Below are 21,909 nucleotides of genomic sequence, written 5' to 3' on the forward strand. Positions count from 1 at the left end.
TCTCGCGCTCTCTCTCGCGCTCTCTCTCGCGCTCTCTCTCGCGCTCTCTCTCGCGCTCTCTCTCGCGCTCGCTCTCGCGCTCGCTCTCGCGCTCGCTCTCGCGCGCTCTCTCTCGCGCGCTCTCGCGCGCTCTCTCGCGCGCTCGCTCTCGCTCTTTCTCGCGCGCTCGCTCTCGCTCCTCTCTCGCGCGCTCGCTCTCGCTCTCTCTCGCGCGCTCGCTCTCGCTCTCTCTCGCGCGCTCGCTCTCGCTCTCTCTCGCGCTCGCTCTGCGCTCTCTCTCGCGCGCTCGCTCTCGCTCTCTCTCGCGCGCTCGCTCTCGCTCTCTCTCGCGCGCTCGCTCTCGCTCTCTCTCGCGCTCTCTCTCGCTCTCCTCGCTCGCTCTCGCTCCTCTCTCGCGCTCTCTCGCGCGCTCTCTCGCGCTCTCTCTCGCGCGCTCTCTCGCGCGCTCTCTCGCGCGCTCTCTCGCGCGCTCTCTCGCGCGCTCTCTCGCGCTCTCTCGCGCGCTCTCTCGCTCTCTCGCGCGCTCTCTCGCGCGCTCTCTCGCGCGCTCTCTCGCGCGCTCTCTCGCGCGCTCTCTCGCGCGCTCTCTCGCGCGCTCTCTCGCGCGCTCTCTCGCGCGCTCTCTCGCGCTCTCTCGCGCTTCGCTCTCTCTCGCGTCCCTCGCGCGCTCTCTCGTCTTCCCTCGCGCGCTCTCTCGCGCTCTCTCCCTCGCGCGCCTCTCTCGCTCTCTCCTCGCGCGCTCTCTCGCTCTCTCCTCGCGCGCTCGCTCTCGCGCTCTCCCTCGCGCGCTCGCTCTCGCGCTCTCCCTCGCGCGCCGCTCTCGCTCTCTCCCTCGCGCGCTCGCTCTCGCTCTCTCCCTCGCGCGCTCGCTCTCGCTCTCTCCCTCGCGCGCTCGCTCTCGCTCTCTCCCTCGCGCGCTCGCTCTCGCTCTCTCCCTCGCGCGCTCGCTCTCGCTCTCTCCCTCGCGCTCTCGCTCTCGCTCTCTCCCTCGCGCGCTCGCTCTCGCTCTCTCCCTCGCGCGCTCGCTCTCGCTCTCTCCCTCGCGCGCTCGCTCTCGCTCTCTCCCTCGCGCGCTCGCTCTCGCTCTCTCCCTCGCGCGCTCGCTCTCGCTCTCTCCCTCGCGCGCTCGCTCTCGCTCTCTCCCTCGCGCGCTCGCTCTCGCTCTCTCCCTCGCGCGCTCGCTCTCGCTCTCTCCCTCGCGCGCTCGCTCTCGCTCTCTCCCTCGCGCGCTCGCTCTCGCTCTCTCTCTCGCGCGCTCGCTCTCGCTCTCTCGCTCTCGCTCTCTCGCTCTCGCTCTCGCTCTCTCTCTCGCGCGCTCGCTCTCGCTCTCTCTCTCGCGCGCTCGCTCTCGCTCTCTCTCGCGCGCTCGCTCTCGCTCTCTCTCGCGCGCTCGCTCTCGCTCTCTCTCGCGCGCTCGCTCTCGCTCTCTCTCGCGCGCTCGCTCGCGCTCTCTCTCGCGCGCTCGCTCTCGCTCTCTCTCTCTCGCGCGCTCTCGTCTCTCTCGCGCGCTCTCTCTCGCGCTCTCTCTCGCGCTCTCTCTCGCGCTCTCTCTCGCGCGCTCCTCGCGCTCTCTCTCGCGCTCTCTCTCGCGCTCTCTCTCGCGCTCTCTCTCGCGCTCTCTCTCTCGCGCTCTCTCTCGCGCTCTCTCTCGCGCTCTCTCTCGCGCGCTCTCTCTCGCGCGCTCTCTCTCGCGCTCTCTCGCGCGCTCTCTGGCGCTCTCTCTCGCGCGCTCTCTCCGCGCGCTCTCTCGCGCGCTCTCTCGCGCTCGCTCTCGCGCTCTCTCTCGCGCTCGCTCTCGCGCTCGCTCTCGCGCTCTCTCTCGCGCTCTCTCTCGCGCTCTCTCTCGCGCTCTCTCTCGCGCGCTCTCTCTCGCGCTCTCTCGCGCGCTCTCTCGCGCGCTCTCTCGCGCTCTCTCGCGCGCTCTCTCGCGCTCGCTCTCGCGCTCGCCTCTCGCGCTCGCTCTCGCGCTCTCTCTCGCGCGCGCTCTCTCTCGCGCTCTCTCTCGCGCTCTCTCTCGCGCTCTCTCTCGCGCTCTCTCTCTCGCTCTCCGCGCTCGCTCTCGCGCTCTCTCTCGCGCTCGCTCTCGCGCTCTCTCTCGCGCTCTCTCTCGCGCTCTCTCTCGCGCTCTCTCTCGCGCGCGCTCTCTCTCGCGCTCTCTCTCGCGCTCTCTCTCGCGCTCTCTCTCGCGCTCTCTCTCGCGCTCTCTCTCGCGCTCTCTCTCGCGCTCTCTCTCGCGCTCTCTCTCGCGCTCTCTCTCGCGCTCTCTCTCGCGCTCTCTCTCGCTCTCTCTCGCGCTCTCTCTCGCGCTCTCTCTCGCGCTCTCTCTCGCGCTCTCTCTCGCGCTCTCTCTCGCGCTCTCTTCTCGCGCTCTCTCTCGCGCTCTCTCTCGCGCTCTCTCTCGCGCTCTCTCTCTCGCGCTCTCTCTCGCGCGCTCTCTCTCGCGCTCTCTCTCGCGCTCTCTCTCGCGCTCTCTCTCGCGCTCTCTCTCGCGCGCTCTCTCTCGCGCTCTCTCTCGCGCTCTCGTCTCTCTCGCGCTCTCTCTCGCGCTCTCTCTCGCGCTCTCTCTCGCGCTCGCTCTCGCGCTCTCTCTCGCGCTCTCTCTCGCGCTCTCCTCTCTCTCGCGCTCTCTCTCGCGCTCTCTCTCGCGCTCTCTCTCGCGCTCTCTCTCGCGCTCTCTCGCGCTCTCTCGCGCTCTCTCGCGCTCTCTCGCGCTCTCTCGCGCTCTCTCGCGCTCTCTCGCGCTCTCTCGCGCTCTCTCGCGCTCTCTCGCGCTCTCTCGCGCGCTCTCGCTCTCTCTCGCGCGCTCTCGCTCTCTCTCTCGCGCGCTCTCGCTCTCTCTCGCGCGCTCTCGCTCTCTCTCGCGCGCTCTCGCTCTCTCTCGCGCGCTCTCGCTCTCTCTCGCGGTCGCTTCTCTCGCTCTCTCTCGCTCTCTCTCGCTCTCTCTCGCTCTCTCTCGCTCTCTCTCGCTCTCTCTCGCTCTCTCTCGCTCTCTCTCGCTCTCTCTCGCTCTCTCGCGCTCTCTCTCGCGCTCTCGCTCTCTCTCGCGCGCTCTCGCTCTCTCTCGCGCGCTCTCGCTCTCTCTCGCGCGCTCTCGCTCTCTCTCGCGCGCTCTCGCTCTCTCTCGCGCGCTCTCGCTCTCTCTCGCGCGCTCTCGCTCTCTCTCGCGCGCACTCGCTCTCTCTCGCGCGCACTCGCTCTCTCTCGCGCGCTCGCTCTCTCTCTCGTGCGCTCGCTCTCTCTCGCGCTCTCTCTCTCGCGCTCTCTCTCGCGCTCTCTCGCGCTCTCTCGCGCTCTCTCGCGCTCTCTCGCGCTCTCTCGCGCTCTCTCGCGCTCTCTCTCGCTCTCGCTCTCGCGCGCTCTCTCGCTCTCTCGCTCGCTCTCGCTCTCTCGCTCTCTCGCTCTCTCGCTCTCTCGCTCGCTCTCGCTCTCTCTCGCTCTCTCTCGCTCTCTCTCGCTCTCTCTCGCTCTCGCTCTCCCTCGCGCGCGCTCTCTCTCTCGCGCTCTCTCTCTCTCGCGCTCTCTCTCTCGCGCTCTCTCTCTCGCGCTCTCTCTCTCGCGCTCTCTCTCTCGCGCTCTCTCTCTCTCGCGCTCTCTCTCTCGCGCTCTCTCTCTCTCGCGCTCTCTCTCTCGCGCTCTCTCTCTCGCGCTCGCTCTCTCGCGCTCTCTCTCTCGCGCTCTCTCTCGCGCTCTCTCGCGCTCTCTCGCGCTCTCTCGCTCTCTCTCGCGCGCTCTCGCTCTCTCTCGCGCGCTCTCGCTCTCTCTCGCTCTCTCTCGCGCGCTCTCGCTCTCTCTCGCGCGCTCTCGCTCTCTCTCGCGCGCTCTCGCTCTCTCTCGCTCTCTCTCGCTCTCTCTCGCTCTCTCTCGCTCTCTCTCGCTCTCTCTCGCTCTCTCTCGCTCTCTCTCGCTCTCTCGCGCTCTCGCTCTCTCTCGCGCGCTCTCGCTCTCTCTCTCGCTCTCTCTCGCTCTCTCTCTCGCTCTCTCTCTCGCTCTCTCTCGCGCGCTCTCGCTCTCTCTCGCGCGCTCTCGCTCTCTCTCGCGCGCTCTCGCTCTCTCTCGCGCGCTCTCGCTCTCTCTCGCGCGCTCTCGCACTCTCTCGCGCGCTCTCGCTCTCTCTCGCGCGCTCTCGCTCTCTCGCGCGCGCACTCGCTCTCTCTCGCGCGCACTCGCTCTCTCTCGCGCGCACTCGCTCTCTCTCGCGCGCACTCGCTCTCTCTCGCGCGCTCTCGCTTTCTCTCGCGCGCTCTCGCTTTCTCTCGCTTTCTCTCGCGCGCTCTCGCTCTCTCTCGCTCTCTCTCTCGCGCTCTCTCTCTCTCGCGCTCTCTCTCTCTCGCGCTCTCTCTCTCTCGCGCTCTCTCTCTCTCGCGCTCTCTCTCTCTCACGCTCTCTCTCTCTCGCGCCCTCTCTCTCGCGCCCTCTCTCTCGCGCCCTCTCTCTCGCGCCCTCTCTCTCGCGCCCTCTCTCTCGCGCCCTCTCTCTCGCGCCCTCTCTCTCGCGCCCTCTCTCTCGCGCCCTCTCTCTCGCGCCCTCTCTCTCGCGCCCTCTCTCTCGCGCCCTCTCTCTCGCGCCCTCTCTCTCGCGCCCTCTCTCTCGCGCCCTCTCTCTCGCGCCCTCTCTCTCGCGCCCTCTCTCTCGCGCCCTCTCTCTCGCGCCCTCTCTCTCGCGCCCTCTCTCTCGCGCCCTCTCTCTCGCGCTCTCTCTCTCTCGCGCTCTCTCTCTCTCGCGCTCTCTCTCTCTCGCGCTCTCTCTCTCTCTCGCGCTCTCTCTCTCTCTCGCGCTCTCTCTCGCGCTCTCTCTCTCTCTCGCGCTCTCTCTCTCTCTCGCGCTCTCTCTCTCTCTCGCGCTCTCTCTCTCTCTCGCGCTCTCTCTCTCTCTCGCGCTCTCTCTCGCTCTCGCGCTCTCTCTCGCTCTCGCGCTCTCTCTCGCTCTCGCGCTCTCTCTCGCTCTCGCGCTCTCTCTCGCTCTCGCGCTCTCTCTCGCTCTCGCGCTCTCTCTCGCTCTCGCGCTCTCACTCGCTCTCGCGCTCTCTCTCGCTCTCGCGCTCTCTCTCGCTCTCGCGCTCTCTCTCGCTCTCTCGCTCTCGCGCTCTCTCGCGCTCTCGCGCTCTCTCGCGCTCCCTCGCGCTCTCTCGCGCTCCCTCGCGCTCTCTCGCGCTCTCGCGCTCTCTCTCTCTCTCTCGCGCTCTCTCTCTCTCTCGCGCTCTCTCTCTCTCGCGCGCTCTCTCTCTCTCTCGCGCGCGCTCTCTCTCTCTCTCGCGCTCTCTCTCTCTCTCGCGCGCTCTCTCTCTCTCGCGCGCTCTCTCTCTCTCGCGCGCTCTCTCTCTCTCGCGCGCTCTCTCTCTCTCGCGCGCTCTCTCTCTCTCGCGCGCTCTCTCTCTCTCGCGCGCTCTCTCTCTCTCTCTCTCTCGCGCGCTCTCTCTCTCTCGCGCGCTCTCTCTCTCTCTCGCGCGCTCTCTCTCTCTCGCGCGCTCTCTCTCTCTCGCGCGCTCTCTCTCTCTCGCGCGCTCTCTCTCTCTCGCGCGCTCTCTCTCTCTCGCGCGCTCTCTCTCTCTCGCGCGCTCTCTCTCTCTCGCGCGCTCTCTCTCTCTCGCGCGCTCTCTCTCTCTCGCGCGCTCTCTCTCTCTCGCGCTCTCTCTCTCTCTCGCGCTCTCTCTCTCTCTCGCGCTCTCTCTCTCTCTCGCGCTCTCTCTCTCTCTCGCGCTCTCTCTCTCTCTCGCGCTCTCTCTCTCTCTCGCGCTCTCGCTCTCTCGCGCTCTCGCGCTCTCGCGCTCTCGCGCTCTCGCGCTCTCTCGCTCTCTCGCTCTCTCGCTCTCGCGCTCTCGCGCTCTCGCGCTCTCGCGCTCTCGCGCTCTCTCGCTCTCGCGCTCTCTCGCTCTCGCGCTCTCTCGCTCTCGCGCTCTCGCGCTCTCTCTCTCGCGCTCTCGCTCTCTCGCGCTCTCTCTCTCGCGCTCTCTCTCTCTCTCTCGCGCTCTCTCTCTCTCTCGCGCTCTCTCTCTCTCGCGCTCTCTCTCTCTCTCGCGCTCTCTCTCTCTCTCGCGCTCTCTCTCTCTCTCGCGCTCTCTCTCTCTCTCGCGCTCTCTCTCTCGCGCTCTCTCGCGCTCTCGCGCTCTCGCTCTCTCGCTCTCTCGCGCTCTCGCGCTCTCGCGCTCTCGCGCTCTCGCGCTCTCGCGCTCTCGCGCTCTCTCGCTCTCTCGCTCTCTCGCTCTCTCGCTCTCGCGCTCTCGCGCTCTCTCGCTCTCGCGCTCTCGCGCTCTCGCGCTCTCGCGCTCTCGCGCTCTCGCGCTCTCGCGCTCTCTCGCTCTCGCGCTCTCGCGCTCTCTCTCTCGCGCTCTCGCTCTCTCGCGCTCGCTCTCTCGCGCTCTCGCTCTCTCGCGCTCTCTCTCTCGCGCTCTCTCTCTCTCTCTCGCGCTCTCTCTCTCTCTCGCGCGCTCTCTCTCTCTCTCGCGCGCTCTCTCTCTCGCGCGAGAGAGAGAGAGCGCGAGAGAGAGAGAGCGCGGCTCTCTCTCTCTCGCGCGCTCTCTCTCTCGCGCGCGCTCTCTCTCTCGCGCGCTCGCTCTCGCGCTCTCTCTCGCGCGCTCGCTCTCGCTCTCTCTCTCGCGCGCTCGCTCTCGCTCTCTCTCTCGCGCGCTCGCTCTCTCTCTCTCTCTCGCGCTCTCTCTCTCTCGCGCTCTCTCTCTCGCGCTCTCTCTCTCTCGCGCTCTCTCTCTCTCGCGCTCTCTCTCTCTCGCGCTCTCTCTCTCTCGCGCTCTCTCTCTCTCGTGCTCTCTCTCTCTCGCGCTCTCTCTCTCTCGCGCTCTCTCTCGCGCTCTCTCTCTCTCGCGCTCTCTCTCTCTCGCGCTCTCTCTCGCGCTCTCGTGCTCTCTCTCGCGCTCTCGTGCTCTCTCTCGCGCTCCCGTGCTCTCTCTCGCGCTCTCGTGCTCTCTCTCGCGCTCTCGTGCTCTCTCTCGCGCTCTCGTGCTCTCTCTCGCGCTCTCGTGCTCTCTCTCGCGCTCTCGTGCTCTCTCTCGCGCTCTCGTGCTCTCTCTCGCGCTCTCGTGCTCTCTCTCGCGCTCGCGCTCTCTCTCTCGCGCTCTCTCTCTCGCGCGCTCTCTCTCTCGCGCTCTCTCTCTCTCGCGCTCTCTCTCTCTCGCGCTCTCTCTCTCTCGCGCTCTCTCTCTCTCGCGCTCTCTCTCTCTCGCGCTCTCTCTCTCTCGCGCTCTCTCTCGCGCTCTCTCTCTCTCGCGCTCTCTCTCTCTCGCGCTCTCTCTCTCTCGCGCTCTCTCTCTCTCGCGCTCTCTCTCTCTCGCGCTCTCTCTCTCTCGCGCTCTCTCTCTCTCGCGCTCTCTCTCTCTCGCGCTCTCTCTCTCTCGCGCTCTCTCTCTCTCGCGCTCTCTCTCTCTCGCGCTCTCTCTCTCTCGCGCTCTCTCTCTCTCGCGCTCTCTCTCTCTCGCGCTCTCTCTCTCTCGCGCTCTCTCTCTCTCGCGCTCTCTCTCTCTCGCGCTCTCTCTCTCTCGCGCTCTCTCTCTCTCGCGCTCTCTCTCGCGCTCTCTCTCGCGCTCTCTCTCTCTCTCTCGCGCTCTCTCTCTCTCTCGCGCTCTCTCTCTCGCTCTCTCTCTCTCGCGCTCTCTCTCTCGCGCTCTCTCTCTCGCGCTCTCTCTCTCTCGCGCTCTCTCTCTCGCGCTCTCTCTCTCGCGCGCTCTCACTCTCGCGCTCTCACTCTCGCGCTCTCTCTCGCTCTCCTGCTCTCTCGCTCTCTCGCTCTCTCGCGCTCTCGCGCTCTCGCGCTCTCGCGCTCTCGCGCTCTCTCGCTCTCTCGCTCTCTCGCTCTCGCGCTCTCGCGCTCTCGCGCTCTCGCGCTCTCGCGCTCTCTCGCTCTCTCGCTCTCTCGCTCTCTCGCGCTCTCGCTCTCTCGCTCTCGCGCTCTCTCTCTCTCGCGCTCTCTCTCTCTCGCGCTCTCTCTCTCTCTCGCGCTCTCTCTCTCTCGCGCTCTCTCTCTCGCGCGCGCTCTCTCTCTCGCGCGCTCTCACTCTCGCGCGCTCTCTCACTCTCGCGCGCTCTCTCACTCTCGCGCGCTCTCTCTCTCTCGCGCGCTCTCTCTCTCTCGCGCGCGCTCTCTCTCTCTCGCGCGCTCTCACTCTCGCGCGCTCTCCCTCTCGCGCGCTCTCACTCTCGCGCGCTCTCGTGCTCTCTCTCGCGCTCTCTCTCTCGCGCTCTCGTGCTCTCTCTCGCGCTCTCGCTCTCTCGCGCTCTCGCTCTCTCGCGCTCTCTCTCTCTCGCGCTCTCTCTCTCTCGCGCTCTCTCTCTCTCGCGCTCTCTCTCTCTCGCGCTCTCTCTCTCGCGCTCTCTCTCTCTCGCGCTCTCTCTCTCTCGCGCTCTCTCTCTCTCGCGCTCTCTCTCTCTCGCGCTCTCTCTCGCGCTCTCTCTCTCTCGCGCTCTCTCTCTCTCGCGCTCGCTCTCTCTCGCGCTCTCTCTCTCTCGCGCTCTCTCTCTCTCGCGCTCGCTCTCTCTCGCGCTCGCTCTCTCTCGCGCTCGCTCTCTCTCGCGCTCGCTCTCTCTCGCGCTCGCTCTCTCTCGCGCTCGCTCTCTCTCGCGCTCGCTCTCTCTCGCGCTCGCTCTCTCTCGCGCTCGCTCTCTCTCGCGCTCGCTCTCTCTCGCGCTCGCTCTCTCTCGCGCTCGCTCTCTCTCGCGCTCGCTCTCTCTCGCGCTCTCTCTCTCGCGCGCTCTCTCTCTCGCGCGCTCTCACTCTCGCGCGCTCTCACTCTCGCGCGCTCTCACTCTCGCGCGCTCTCCCTCTCGCGCGCTCTCCCTCTCGCGCGCTCTCCCTCTCGCGCGCTCTCTCTCTCGCGCGCTCTCGTGCTCTCTCTCGCGCTCTCTCTCTCGCGCTCTCGTGCTCTCTCTCGCGCTCTCGCGCTCTCGCTCTCTCGCGCTCTCTCTCTCTCGCGCTCTCTCTCTCTCGCGCTCTCTCTCTCTCTCGCGCTCTCTCGCGCTCTCTCTCTCTCGCGCTCTCTCTCTCTCGCGCTCTCTCTCTCTCGCGCTCTCTCTCTCTCGCGCTCTCTCTCTCTCGCGCTCTCTCTCTCTCGCGCTCGCTCTCTCTCGCGCTCGCTCTCTCTCGCGCTCGCTCTCTCTCGCGCTCGCTCTCTCTCGCGCTCGCTCTCTCTCGCGCTCGCGCTCTCTCGCGCTCTCTCGCGCTCTCTCGCGCTCTCTCGCGCTCTCTCGCGCTCTCTCGCGCTCTCTCGCGCTCTCTCGCGCTCTCTCGCGCTCTCTGAGTGTCTCGTGCTTGCTCACTCTCCCTGTCTCTCTGAATTGAATTGAATTGAATTTATTGTCATATGTACCGGGGCACAGTGAAAAGCTTTGTCTTGCAAGCAGTACAGGCAGATCACACAGTTAAGTAGCACAGATAAGTAAATAATAGGTAAACAGCAGCAAAAACAAAACACGGGTACAGGCGAATGTTAAGAGTTTGTGAGTCCATTCAGTATTCTAACAAATTAGGGTAGAAACTGTTTCGAAATCGGCTGGTGCATGTGTTCAGATCCTCTGTACCTTTTCCCCCCCCAATGGTAGAGGTTGCAGAACAACATTGCAGTGTGGAATGGATCTTTGAAAATGCTGGCAGCTTTTCCTTGACATTGGGCCTGGTAGATGGATTCTGTAGGTGGGAGGTTCGCCTTTGTGATTGTCCGGGCTGAGTTCACTACTCTCTGTAACTGTCTCCCATCTTAAATGATACAGTTGCTATTCCAGGTAATGATACATCCAAACAGAATGCTCCCTGTGTGTGTGTCACCCTTGCAGCCCCCCCCCCCCCCCCCCCTCCCACCGTGTGTCTGTCGGTCTCTGTCTCTCTCCCTCCTCCTCGTATCTCTCTGTCTCTCTCTCTCTCTCTCTCTCTCTCTGTCTCTCTCTCTCTTCACCCCTCCCGTATCTCTCTCACCCTCCGTCTGCGTGTCTCTACCCCCTCCTCTCTCTCCCTGCATACTCTTTCCCCCCACCGCCTCTTTATCTGCCTCTCAAAGCAAAATGAAATGAAGTCGTTGACTTCAGAAAACAATGTGGAGGCCACCCCCCTGACTATATCAATGGTACTAAAGTGGAGTTAATCAAGAGCAATTTCCTAGCTGTGATGATCACCCACAATCTGTCTTTGTCCACCCATGTTAACACAGCAGTCAAGAAAGCACAACAATGCCTCTACTTTCTCAGGAACTAAGGAAATTTGGTGTGCCTTTAAAGACTCTTACCAATTTTTAGAGGTGCACCATAGAAAGCATTTGATCTGGATGCATTACAGCTTGGTATGGCAGCTGCACTGCCCAGGACCATGAGAAACTATAGAGAGTTGTGAATACATCCTAGTGCATCAGGCAAGCCAACCTTCCATCCATTAACTCCATCTATACCACTGGCTGCCTTGGGAAAACAGCTAACGTAATCAAAGACCTCTTTCATCCTCTTCGTCAGGCCGAAGGTACAAAAGTTTAAATACATGTAACTAACAGATTCAAGAACAACTTCTTCCCTGCTGTTGTCTGACCTTTGAATGGTCAACTCAAATTTTAAAGTTAAATATGATCTCTCCCTTTGTGTACCTTCTCTGCAGCTGTAACCTTGTAATCTTTGCTCTGTTCTATCACCCTAATGCACTTTGCATGGTATGATCTGCCTATAATGTGCACAAAACAAAACTTCACTGTACCTAAGTACATGTGACAATAATAGATCAAATTTTACAAAAAACTGAGATGCCGCAATACAGTGTATGTGGAGAAGATGTGTTCACTAGTAGGAGAGACTAGGATCGAAGAGCACAGCCTCAGTGAAGAAATTACACTTCAGAACTGAGATGTAAATTTCTTCAGCCAGAGGTTGGTGAATCAAAGGTTATGGGAGAAGACAAGAGAATGGGGCTGAGAAACATATGAGCTATAATCGAGTTAATTCCACCATTGTCTAATTTTGCACCTGTATCTTGCAGTCTTATGGACATTGAAGCATCAGTGATATATTTCGGAGTCAGGATAGGAGTGACCTGTAGGGGAATGGGTCTGGGTGGGTTGCGCTTCGGTGGGTCAGTGTGGACTTGTTGGGCCGAAGGGCCTGTTTCCACACTGTAAGTAATCTAGTAATCTAATAATGTGATGATGTTCCCACATATCTGCTGCCCATGATCTTCTAAACGGTAGTGGTTGTGAATTTGAAGGGCATTGTTTAAGGAGCCTTGATGACTTTCTGCATTACCTCTTAAAGAGTTGCACAGTTTCCCCCTGCTGTGTCAGTGGTGAAGGAAGTGAATGTTTGTTTGTGGCTGTGATGCCTTTCAAACAGGCTGCTGTATCCTGGATAGTTCAAACTTCTTGAATCTCACCAAAGCTGCACTTATCCAAATAAACATTGAAAGTTCCATTTCACTCTTAAGACCACAACATAAGGAAACAGTCAGGCCATTCAAGCCCATTTGAGTTTGCTTTGCCATTCGATCATGGCTGATATGTTTCTCAATCCCATGCTCCTGCCTTCTCCCTTACTAATCAAGAACCTACCTATCTCTGTCTTAAATAAAAGAGTCAATGGTTTGGTTTCTGCAGATTAAGCACCCTTTGACTGAAGAAATTCTTCCTCATTTAAGTTCTAAAGGGTTGTTCCCATCACTCTGAAGCTGTGCTGTCGGATCCCTCTTACTAGTGGAAACATCTCCAAGATCCACTCTATTTAGACCTCTTAAGTTTCAATGAGATCCTCTCTCATCATTCTAAATTTCATCATGTATAGACCCAGGGCCCTCAACCACTCTCAGATTCAGTAGTACGTCCCTGCTGTTGTATTCTGATTTGTGCCTTGTCGATGGTGGACTTTGGGGATTCAGGAGGTGGATTACTTGTTGCATGACTCCTAGCTTCTGACCTGCTCTTGTAGCCACAGTATTAGTAAGGCTGTTGCATATCAGTTCTTAGTCAATGGTAACTGTTAAGATATTGATAATGGAAGATTCAGTGATGGTAATGCCATTGAATAGTGGTTGGAGTATCTTGTTGGAGATGGTGATTGCCCAGGACTTGTATCTTGCCACTTAAGTCTCAGCCTGGATATTGTCCTTGTCTTGCTGCATTTGGACTCAGATTGAGTATCTGAGGAAGATCATGAAGGAAATTAGAGGGGCCCTGATGCGAACTTTAAAATCTCTGGCCACAGGTGTTGCCAAAGACTGGAGGATAGCAAATATGTTTCCACTTTTTACAAGAAGGATGGCAAAGAAAGGACAGGGAACTATAGATCAGTGAGTCTAACATCCAGTGGTAGAGAAACTATTGGAGAAAATAGTGAGGGGACATTTAATCTCCATTTAGAGAGGCAAGATTTGATGAGGGATAGTCAGCATGGCTTTGCATCTGCAGTCATTGTTTTTGCCTTTATCAAAGGGAGGTCATGCCAAACAAACCTGTTGGAATTTTTCAGAGAGGTGACCAAGAGTTTGAGTGTAGGGCATTTGTTACAGGTGGTCTGATTCCAGCAAGACCTTTTTGAAAAAGGTCCCACATGAGAAATTGAAAAAGGTAAAAGCATGTGGGATCCAGACTAACTTGGCAAGATGGATCTAAAATTGGCTTAGTTACAGGAGATTGGTGGTAGAAGACAGTTTGAGTGACTGGAGATTGATGTGCAGTGGTGTGCCGCAGGCTGGGTCCTTTTCTTATTATAGAGTCAGAGATGTACAGGATGGGAACATTCCCTTCAGTCCAAACCATCCATGCCAACTAGATATCCTAGTCTCACCTGCCAGCACCCGGCCCATATCCCTCCAAATCCTGCCTTTCCAAATATATGTACATCCCCTCCCTCAGGATTCCCTCCAACAACTTGCCCACCACCGACGTCAGGCTCACTGGCCTGTAGTTCCCTGGCTTGTCCTTACCACCCTTCTTAAACAGTGGCACCACGTTAGCCAACCTCCAGTCTTCTGGCACCTCACCTGTGACTATCGAAGATACAAATATCTCAGCAAGAGGCCCAGCAATCACTTCTCTAGCTTCCCATAGAGTTCGAGGGTACACCTGATCAGGTCCTGAGGATTTATCCGCCTTTATGCGTTTCAAGACATCCAGCACTTCCTTCTCTGTAATATGGATATTTTGCAAGTGTCACCGTCTATTTCCCTACATTCTATATCTTCCATATCCTTTTGTTGGCAATATTCATAAATGATGAAAATATGGGAGAGGTAAGTATGTTTGCAGATGACACAAAGATTGGCTGGGTTGTTGACAGTGAGGCGGTAGGTGTGAGGTTGCTGGAGGATCTAAACGGATTGGTCAGATGGGTAGATCAATGGCAGATGGTGTTCACCCTGAGTAAATATCAGGTGATGCACTTTGGAAGTGGAAACAAGACCAGGAGCACTCAATGTATGGCAAGTCACCAGGATCTTCAGTGGAACAGAGATCTTGAAGTGCTTGTCCACAGATCCCTGAAGTTAGCAGGACAGGTTAATAGGGTACTTAAGGCACACAGGTCACTTGCTGTTTGTCACAGCAGATAAGATTGGAAGAGCTAGGAAATTATGTTGAAGTTGTACAAAACTTTAGTTAAGCCACAGCTGAGGTACTGTGTGCATTTCTGGTCACTACAATATAGGAAGGTTATGACTGCATTGAAGGGAATGCAGAGGAGATTCAGCAGAATGACTTCTGAGCTGGAGCTTTTCAGCTATGATGAGAGACTGGATAAGCTTGTGTTGGAGCAGAGAAGGCCTTGGGGCTGGAGAGCGCGGAAGATCTGATAGAGGTGTCTAAGATTTATGACTGGCATGGACAGACTGAATAGAGCTGTTCCCCTTAGGTGAAGGATCAATAATAAGGGGACATAATTTAAAAGTGAAAGGCAGGAAATATAGAGCAAAAGCTTTTTCAACCAAAAGGTGGTGGGTGTCTGAAACACTATATCTGGGAGGTTAGTTGAGGTGGGAAACCTCTCAAACTTTAAAAAGTACTTGGATAAGCACTTGAAATATAACATTCAAGACTATGGACCTAGTGTGGGAAAATTAGACTAGTGAAAGTAGTAGTATATTTTCTGGCAGTACAGACTTGGTCTGAAGGGCCTCTTAGCATCATTCAGTACAAAGTTGAAGCAGTCTTGGAGATTCTGAACATTCATACTTATGACCTTTTGATGGGCATTAGGTTATTCATGAAGCAGCTGAAGATGGTTGGTCCCACGGTACTACCCAGAGGAACTTCTGTAGTGACTACTGTCCTACAACAAGCAAGCTATCTTCCTATGTGTTAAATTAGTCCAATCAATAGAAAAATCTCCCCAATTCACATTGACTCAGGTTTTGACAGGCTTCTTTGATACCACACTTGGTCAAACATAGCCTTGATGTCAAAGCCAACACACTCCTCCCATCTGGGATTCAGCTCTTTTGTCCATTTTTGAACCAAGGATTTTTATTTATATTGGTTCATTTGCAACCTGCAGTAGATTCGTTTTCAGAATCGAGCAATGAAATCAAATCTTTTGTGCCGTGTGAAGCAAATGGAGCCTTTGTTTAATGTCACATCTAATGATCATATCTTTTGGAGTACTGCATTGCTTTTAGTACTATTGAGGAAAATCAGCCTAAACTTTTAAGCAAAATCTATGGTTTGGGACTTGAAGCCACAAACCTCTAGCTGAAAGTTGAGTGTTCCGAACTGAGCCATGCCCAGTACTGTCAAGAGATATTGTGGCAGGTGATAAAACTTAGTCACAGAAATAGTTTTTAAGGGCTATGTTCCTGAGATTAGAGAACAGGAAAAACTTGACGATGAAATTCCAGAGTTTCGGATGGTGTAGCTGAAGTCACCAGTGATTTAAAAAAAAATTGTCAATAAGATGGAGAAGCACAGAGATCTCTTGGGGTTGTAGTGCTGGAGAAATCAGATCAACAGAAGAGGAACCAGTTATTGATTTTCATAATTTAAGTTGTGTAATTTAGCATATGCTGAAAATGTGTTGCTGGAAAAGCGCAGCAGGTCAGGCAGCATCCAGGGAACAGGAGAATCGACGTTTCGGGCATAAGCCCTTCATAAGCCCTTCTTCCTGAAGAAAGGCTTATGCCCGAAACGTCGATTCTCCTGTTCCCTGGATGCTGCCTGACCTGCTGCGCTTTTCCAGCAACACATTTTCAGCTCTGATCTCCAGCATCTGCAGACCTCACTTTCTCCTAATTTAGCATATGGTTTTGCTTGCGCACTTCATTGTGTTTCATTTACAAAATACAAATGCAACATGATTTTGTAACTAAGCAATATTTTTATTTTTGGTTCTTGTCCCCAGTGGTTTTTATTTGAAAATATATTGATCAGTCCTAAGATACTGAAAATGCATTCGACTTTGTTTGGTTAGGAAGTTATTTTTTCAATCACCGTTAACCCAGATTGTTTTTTCCAATAGGTTCACAGTTGGAAGTACAGTGAAGCAAACGCTTAGTTGGACAATATTACCTTGACTGCAGTACACGATGCTTTACTGACCAAGACATTATTCATTCACTAAATTTGTATGTATGCCTGGAGTGTTGGAGTTGCTGAGGATTGCCCTTTTACACGTTCGGAAAATTTGACCCATTAGCATTTGCTACAGCTGTAGACAGTCTAGATGATGACCTCTCAAAGCCATTCAGGTAAGCCTTTTCAATATTTATCTTGCATTATGTGAAGTGTATGTCATGATTAAATGGTGCAATTTGAAGTGGTACTGAAACTGCATGAAGGACACTCTCTCCCCCAGTGTATGTGTGTCTGTCTGGCTCTTGCGCTCTCTCTCGCTCACGCTCTCTCTCGCTCACGCTCTCTCTCGCTCACGCTCTCTCTCGCTCACGCTCTCTCTCGCTCACGCTCTCTCTCGCTCACGCTCTCTCTCGCTCACGCTCGCTCACGCTCACGCTCGCTCACGCTCTCTCTCGCACGCTCTCTCTCGCACGCTCTCTCTCGCACGCTCTCTCTCGCACGCTCTCTCTCGCACGCTCTCTCTCTCTCTCTCGCACGCTCTCTCTCGCACGCTCTCTCTCGCACGCTCTCTCTCGCACGCTCTCTCTCTCTCTCTCGCACGCTCGCTCTCGCACGCTCGCTCTCGCACGCTCGCTCTCGCACGCTCTCTCTCTCTCTCGCACGCTCTCTCTCTCTCTCGCACGCTCTCTCTCTCTCGCACGCTCGCTCTCGCACGCTCGCTCTCGCACGCTCGCTCTCGCACGCTCGCTCTCGCACGCTCGCTCTCGCACTTGCTCTCGCTCTCTCTCTCACGCTCTCTTTCTCTCTCACTCTGTCTGTCTCTGTGTCTCTCACCGTGTTTATCTCGCTCACCCCACCCTCGGTCTTCCTCTTGCTCACTCCACCCTCAGTCTCCATTGTTCTCATGGTTAAATGTGAATTGCCCCTTAGATAATATACTTATTGGGCTGTTGGACATCTGGAGGCTTAGCTAGAACTTGATGCTATGCTATCCAAAAGGAGGGGAGGAAATTGTCTTTGTAAATTCTGCATGGTACAATGTTATTTTCTAAAGATTGTGCTTTATATAGAAAAAATGCTCTATCAGATCAGTTTCTATCCTATGGTGCATGTTTCTAAACAAATCATAACTTCTGTAAGTAATAACTAGAACTTAGAATGCATATTATAAAGTAGTTGTTATGGTCTCTTGGTACATACCCTACAATTAATCATGCCAAATGTTGCTTGGTAAATATCACGATGATTCGTGTCTTAATTGTCCTTCCAGTGGTTGGGAAGATAGCTTACGTCCTAGGTCATATTTGAACTCCCAACATCTTAGACTGTTAAAAGTATATCACGTCGAGATTCCAGATTACTTGATTTCAAAGTAGTTAAAAGGTTTGATTTTGAAGACAGGTGAAAAAACAACTTGCGCATTTTTAAAACGTATAGTACTACTTAGATATCAAAGCTTCACTTGCCTGGTTTCATGCTATACATGCTCCGTGATCAAGTTTCAATGTCTCCTTCCTGTTGAGTGGAATATTCAATGTAAATTAACAAGTGGTGTAAAGATAAAATAATTTTGTTGTAAGACAGTGGGGGAAACCTGTATCTTCTTTCTGAACTTTTGGTTTATATCTACGTAATTAAGTATGAAGGTGTGCGATGGTTCTGAGGTTACCTTTGATCTCATGGCTATGTAGTTAGTGATTATGTGAAAACTTGGAATGCTTGCAGCTTGCCTTGTCCATGTCAAAACTCTCATGTGTTTGTTTTTGGAACATTGTTCCATTGGAAAGCTAGTGAGCAGATCAGTTTGGCTCTTGCTGGATAAACATTGGTGCGTTAATAAGCACTTAATTGCGTATTAGGAAGCCAGCAGGTTGAGGGAATTAAGAGATACTTAACAGGTTGGTATTCCATCAAAGCAGTGAAATTAGGAGCTGATCCTTTGAGCCTGCTTCACCATTCAATATGATTATGGCTGATCATCCGACTCCGTACCCATTTTTTCCTTTTCCTCTTAAACCTTTAGCCTTTAAAACTATATCTACTTCTTTCTTGTAAACATTCAGTGATTTGGCCTCAATCACTTTCTGTGGCAGAGAAATTCCACAGGCTCCACGCCTTCTCTATAGGCAAAGTCTTTTCTCCTTTGCTGAGTCCTAAATAGCTTCCCACACATTCTTAGGCTATGACCCCTAATTTTGGAGTCCCCAGTCATTGGCAACATCCTTCCTGCACTTATCCTGTCTAACTCTGGAATTTTATAGGTTTCTGAGATCTCCTCCCAGCCCCCTCATTCTTTTAAACTCCAGTGAATATAGTCCTGGTCACTCCAGTCTTCATTCGTATGTTGCTCCTGCCATCCCAGGCATCCTACTCTTAACTTGTGAATATTTTTAAAAATCTTGCTTGGTTTGCACATTGTTTGTTAAACTGGCCTCAGAATGTTAAGGCTGGAACTTAGCACACTTCACTTTCAGTATTTTTTAATCAACCTGTTCACACATGTTATGACACATCTCTGTGATGGTTGGGACTTGAACCAAGACCTTCTAGCTCAGAGGTCGGGGCATTATCTCTGCGCCAGAACAACCTGTTCCATAAGAACCCCTTGAATGAAGTAATTAATTTTCAATTTGTTGTGGGAATTTGAATCTCTGATCCTAGGGCATTATCCTGGGCTGACGGATAGTAATTCAATGACATTACTACATTACACTGTCTACCTTTGTTAGTACAATCAATTAACTTCAGGTTCAGAAAGGGATAAATTTTGATCAATTTGAACTATGCAATCTTCTTCCCTCATGTAGCCAATTGTTGGTAATTTCAAAATTAATAATGATATTATTCTGCCTTTCGGCACAAAACTTCTGCTGTTTATTTTCCTCTCTCTACTTGGCTTGACTTTATTTTACCATTCTTCTTCAACATTCATGTTTCTTTCTCTCTTAAAAATTTAATTTGGTTAAGGAAATGCATTGGTTCCAGGATCACTTAAGTCTTGTTCACTCAGCTTCTGGCTGTTTCTTTTACTCTGCAGTTACCAGCTAGTTAAGAGTACTAAAATATATTGAGCTGAATGGTATAGGAAAGGGTCTAGCAAATGACACACCAAACTATCCCTTTTTTAATTGAGATATGACGAAGGTGGGTGAAAATGCATGCATTTCCCCTCAATTTACAATAACATCCTTTCAGTAGTAACCAGAGGTTACATTTTTGTTGGATATCCATTTTGATGAGTTGGCCACAATTTGAGAGTTTGTACAGTTGTCATGATTTGTCAATTGGTGTTTTTTACTTAGAATCCTTTGTGTAAGTCAATTATATTTTGATGGAAGAGTTGGAACCACTGAGAACTCCGAAGTTTTCCTTGTTAGCCTGTTGTAAAGCTGAATTATCTAACTTGATAATTTTACATGAAATATAAGTATTATCTTCAGAAGTAGAATTAGTTAATTTGATCAGAGACTAACAACAAATACAGAAAGGCAATTGCTTGAAAACAAATGCATGCCACATGATAATAGAGGAAGTTGATGAAGGTGGGACCTGGCTTTTGTCCCAAGAGAGTCTTGATTTGAATTCTAGTTCCAGGATTACATAACTGTCTTCCTGTCAGCAGGTTTCTTGAAGTGGTGTCATTGGCACTTGTGGTTAAGTCCTTGGTTTCCTGTTGGTTTCATTGCCTGACTGAAAGGGGCCAGCAATGGCTACCATCAAAAGAGAGAGAGAAAAGACTAGTGAGAAACACACTAGTGTTTTTGTGATGAGGCAAACTTTCCTACAAGCTTTTGATGGCATCAACAAAGATGTTAGTTACTTTATAAATTAATGAATTGCAATGATTTGGTAAGAATATATCAGACCATGTTTGTTTTAGCATAGCATCTGAGCATGCACTTGCCCTTGACTTGAAGTTGCTATGCTAATTGCACATAATCAGCATTGAGCATCAATGGCCCCATTATTTTGAAACAAATCTGGCCCACTGCAGGTTTTGAAAGATGTATTCTGTTTCACGATTTCACCATTTTACTTAAAAAAAAAAAAAAAATGGGCTTATACCTACTCCCCTGCTCCTTGGATGCTGCCTGACCTTCTGTGCTTTTTCCATCGCCATGCTTTTCGACTCTTTTATAAAAGGACCATTGAATTTTACATTACTGTTGCATTTTAGATTCTTAAATTGTTTTGAGTTTTCTATGTCTCCCTGTTATTGTGATTTGTGGTTGCATTTGTCTTTCAAAGTTTACCATGCGATATTGCTGTTTCAACATTTTAAAGTTCCTAGATGACTCAATTAAGCTAGTTTTTTGAATGTAATTTATGTATCAAAAAGTAATGAATAGTTAATTTGCATTGAATTGTATACCTTGGTTGTGAAGTGGCAGTGTTTCAAAGCATATTGATATTCAGGCCCAAGTTGAAATTGAAGATATCTCCATAAGATATCTCCATTTCCATAACAAGGTAATTAAATGAAGTCTGGATCTATAGATTTTACAAAGGGTAATGAAGGCATTACTGACAGCTATGTTTTATAGTTTTCAGCAAATAGTATAAATTCAGGTAATTCCAACGTATTCTTTAACGTGAATTATAACGCACTCCAGGTCTAGGAATAAGTGCTGTGGGTTACATTAAAGTTTGGGGAAGTTGCTGCAGAGGCACAATGTGATAACGTTACAGCCTAAGGTCTTTTGACTATAGTACACTGAGGGGGCTAGAAACTAGAATGGGTATGACTCGATGACATTGTGAATCACAGTTATTGAAATTGTATTGAGGTATCTTGGAGTGGAGCATGATGTATAGAGAAATGCTCAAACTGTTGCACTTCCTATAATTTCTTATTTGCAATCTTTATGCCCTAAGACTGTATACCTAAAGTGGATTGTACTTTGTTAATGCTAAGACCATTAAGTGAAACATGTTGTATGGGGACAAGTTAAAATTCATTGCAAATTTTGTAACATCAAAGTTGAAGTGTTTTGTCTTTTTTAAATAATATAATGCAATATTTTTGGGTAAAAATTTGCAGAAGTAATACTTTTACTTTTTTCAGTGTATTCTTTTTTTAAAGGTGTACTATGTTGTGTCATGCAGTTTGTTTTGCCTTTTTGGCTTCAGCAATTAACGTTTATCAACACCTTGCAATCAAAGCCTGTCATGAAGCTTTCTCTTTCAGTTAATATACAATTTAGTTTATTCTTTATTAATAAATTAAAGTATTTTTAAATAGCTTTATTTAGCTCCAACTTTCATAGTTTTCTTGCAGTTGGTTGCTTAATTGAAATTTAGGATATTTGATTACAGTAATTTTATATGGTATATACTTTTGAGGATTACAGCAGGTGCTGACTATTTGTAGTGCTTCTGTGGAGGTAGATGGGTCACTGCTACACAGAAGAAGCGCAAACTATTCAGCAAGTGAAAATACAATGATGATGAGTTAAAGTACCTCTTCACACAACTAATTGATGTACTTATTTTTAAGAGCTAATTACAGGTGCTCTAAATGTTCATATAATATCTAACTACAACCTTACGGACTCTAGTCACCAGCCAGGCTGAGATGAAGTCTATCTAGTTGTGATTTCCTGTGTGAAATTGTAGTGAATCTGGATGTTTGTGTGTAGAATTGTGGATTTCCACCAGTATATATCAAATTATAATGTTCAACATTCATTGCAGTATTACAGATATGTTGAAAAGGAAGTTTCAGAAGAAGGCAAACTTGCTTTAACATTAAAAGGAATTTTTTTCTCTCTGTATTAAAACTAACCTGTGAGGACAGAATGTAATTTTACCTATACAGTTCATTTAGGTTAAGGTTTACAATGTAGTTTTCAGTTTATCACCTTTAAGAGTTATATAGTGCACATGTCTAATTGTGAAAGTTGCATCTACTGCAAAAAGTGTTCTGAGTAAGATATTTAAGGCATTTATGTTTGTTTTATTTTGTTGTATTGAAATCATTGTTTCTGAGGAATTATTTTTCCATCCATATTTTTAAAATTGAGAAGCCTTAGATGTGCATACATTGGAAGACAGTGGAGGTTGAATAAAGTAGAAGAGAAGCTGTGAACACTTAGAAATAGACTAACTGCAGTGAACAAATGAGTAATAAAAAGGCAACTTGTAGCAATATTCCAGCAAGTTGAAATGGTGTGAAGATGAAATTTTTGTGTATTCTTCAAACATGGAAAAACAATAGAAAGTTTTATTCTTCAATATTTGCATCATATTTAGAGACTATTTGAATTATATGCAGAGCTTGCATTCGAATAGTTCCTGTTATTATTGTCTGAATTTTTCAAGATACTGTACAGCTGAAAGTACAATCTTTAGGGTAGTGCTATGATCACTATACATCTGTCATTTGTGGTAGCCAAATTTAGGGTTAAGCTGTTAAATCTGTTAACTTTGTGATTTTATTTTTC

At 51.8% G+C, this 21,909-nt stretch overlaps 1 protein-coding gene across 8 annotated transcripts in view; it reads left to right on the forward strand.

Moving 5' to 3' along the window:
* The window catches only part of hdac4 (histone deacetylase 4), a 528,171-nt gene that overhangs the window by 44,695 nt on the left and 461,567 nt on the right, over window positions 1–21,909 (forward strand). For all 8 annotated transcript variants that reach the window (XM_087988782.1, XM_087988780.1, XM_087988779.1 and 5 more), the window contains one exon: window positions 15,411–15,639. In XM_087988782.1, coding sequence (XP_087844908.1) covers window positions 15,615–15,639 — 25 coding nt within the window. In that variant the 5' untranslated portion in view covers window positions 15,411–15,614. The remainder of the gene's footprint in view (window positions 1–15,410; window positions 15,640–21,909) is intronic.

The sequence above is a fragment of the Chiloscyllium plagiosum genome, unplaced genomic scaffold (assembly GCF_037043375.1).
Source record: "Chiloscyllium plagiosum isolate Xiang-an unplaced genomic scaffold, Cpla_swu_hap1 HiC_scaffold_7, whole genome shotgun sequence".
NCBI classification, from domain to species: domain Eukaryota; kingdom Metazoa; phylum Chordata; class Chondrichthyes; order Orectolobiformes; family Hemiscylliidae; genus Chiloscyllium; species Chiloscyllium plagiosum.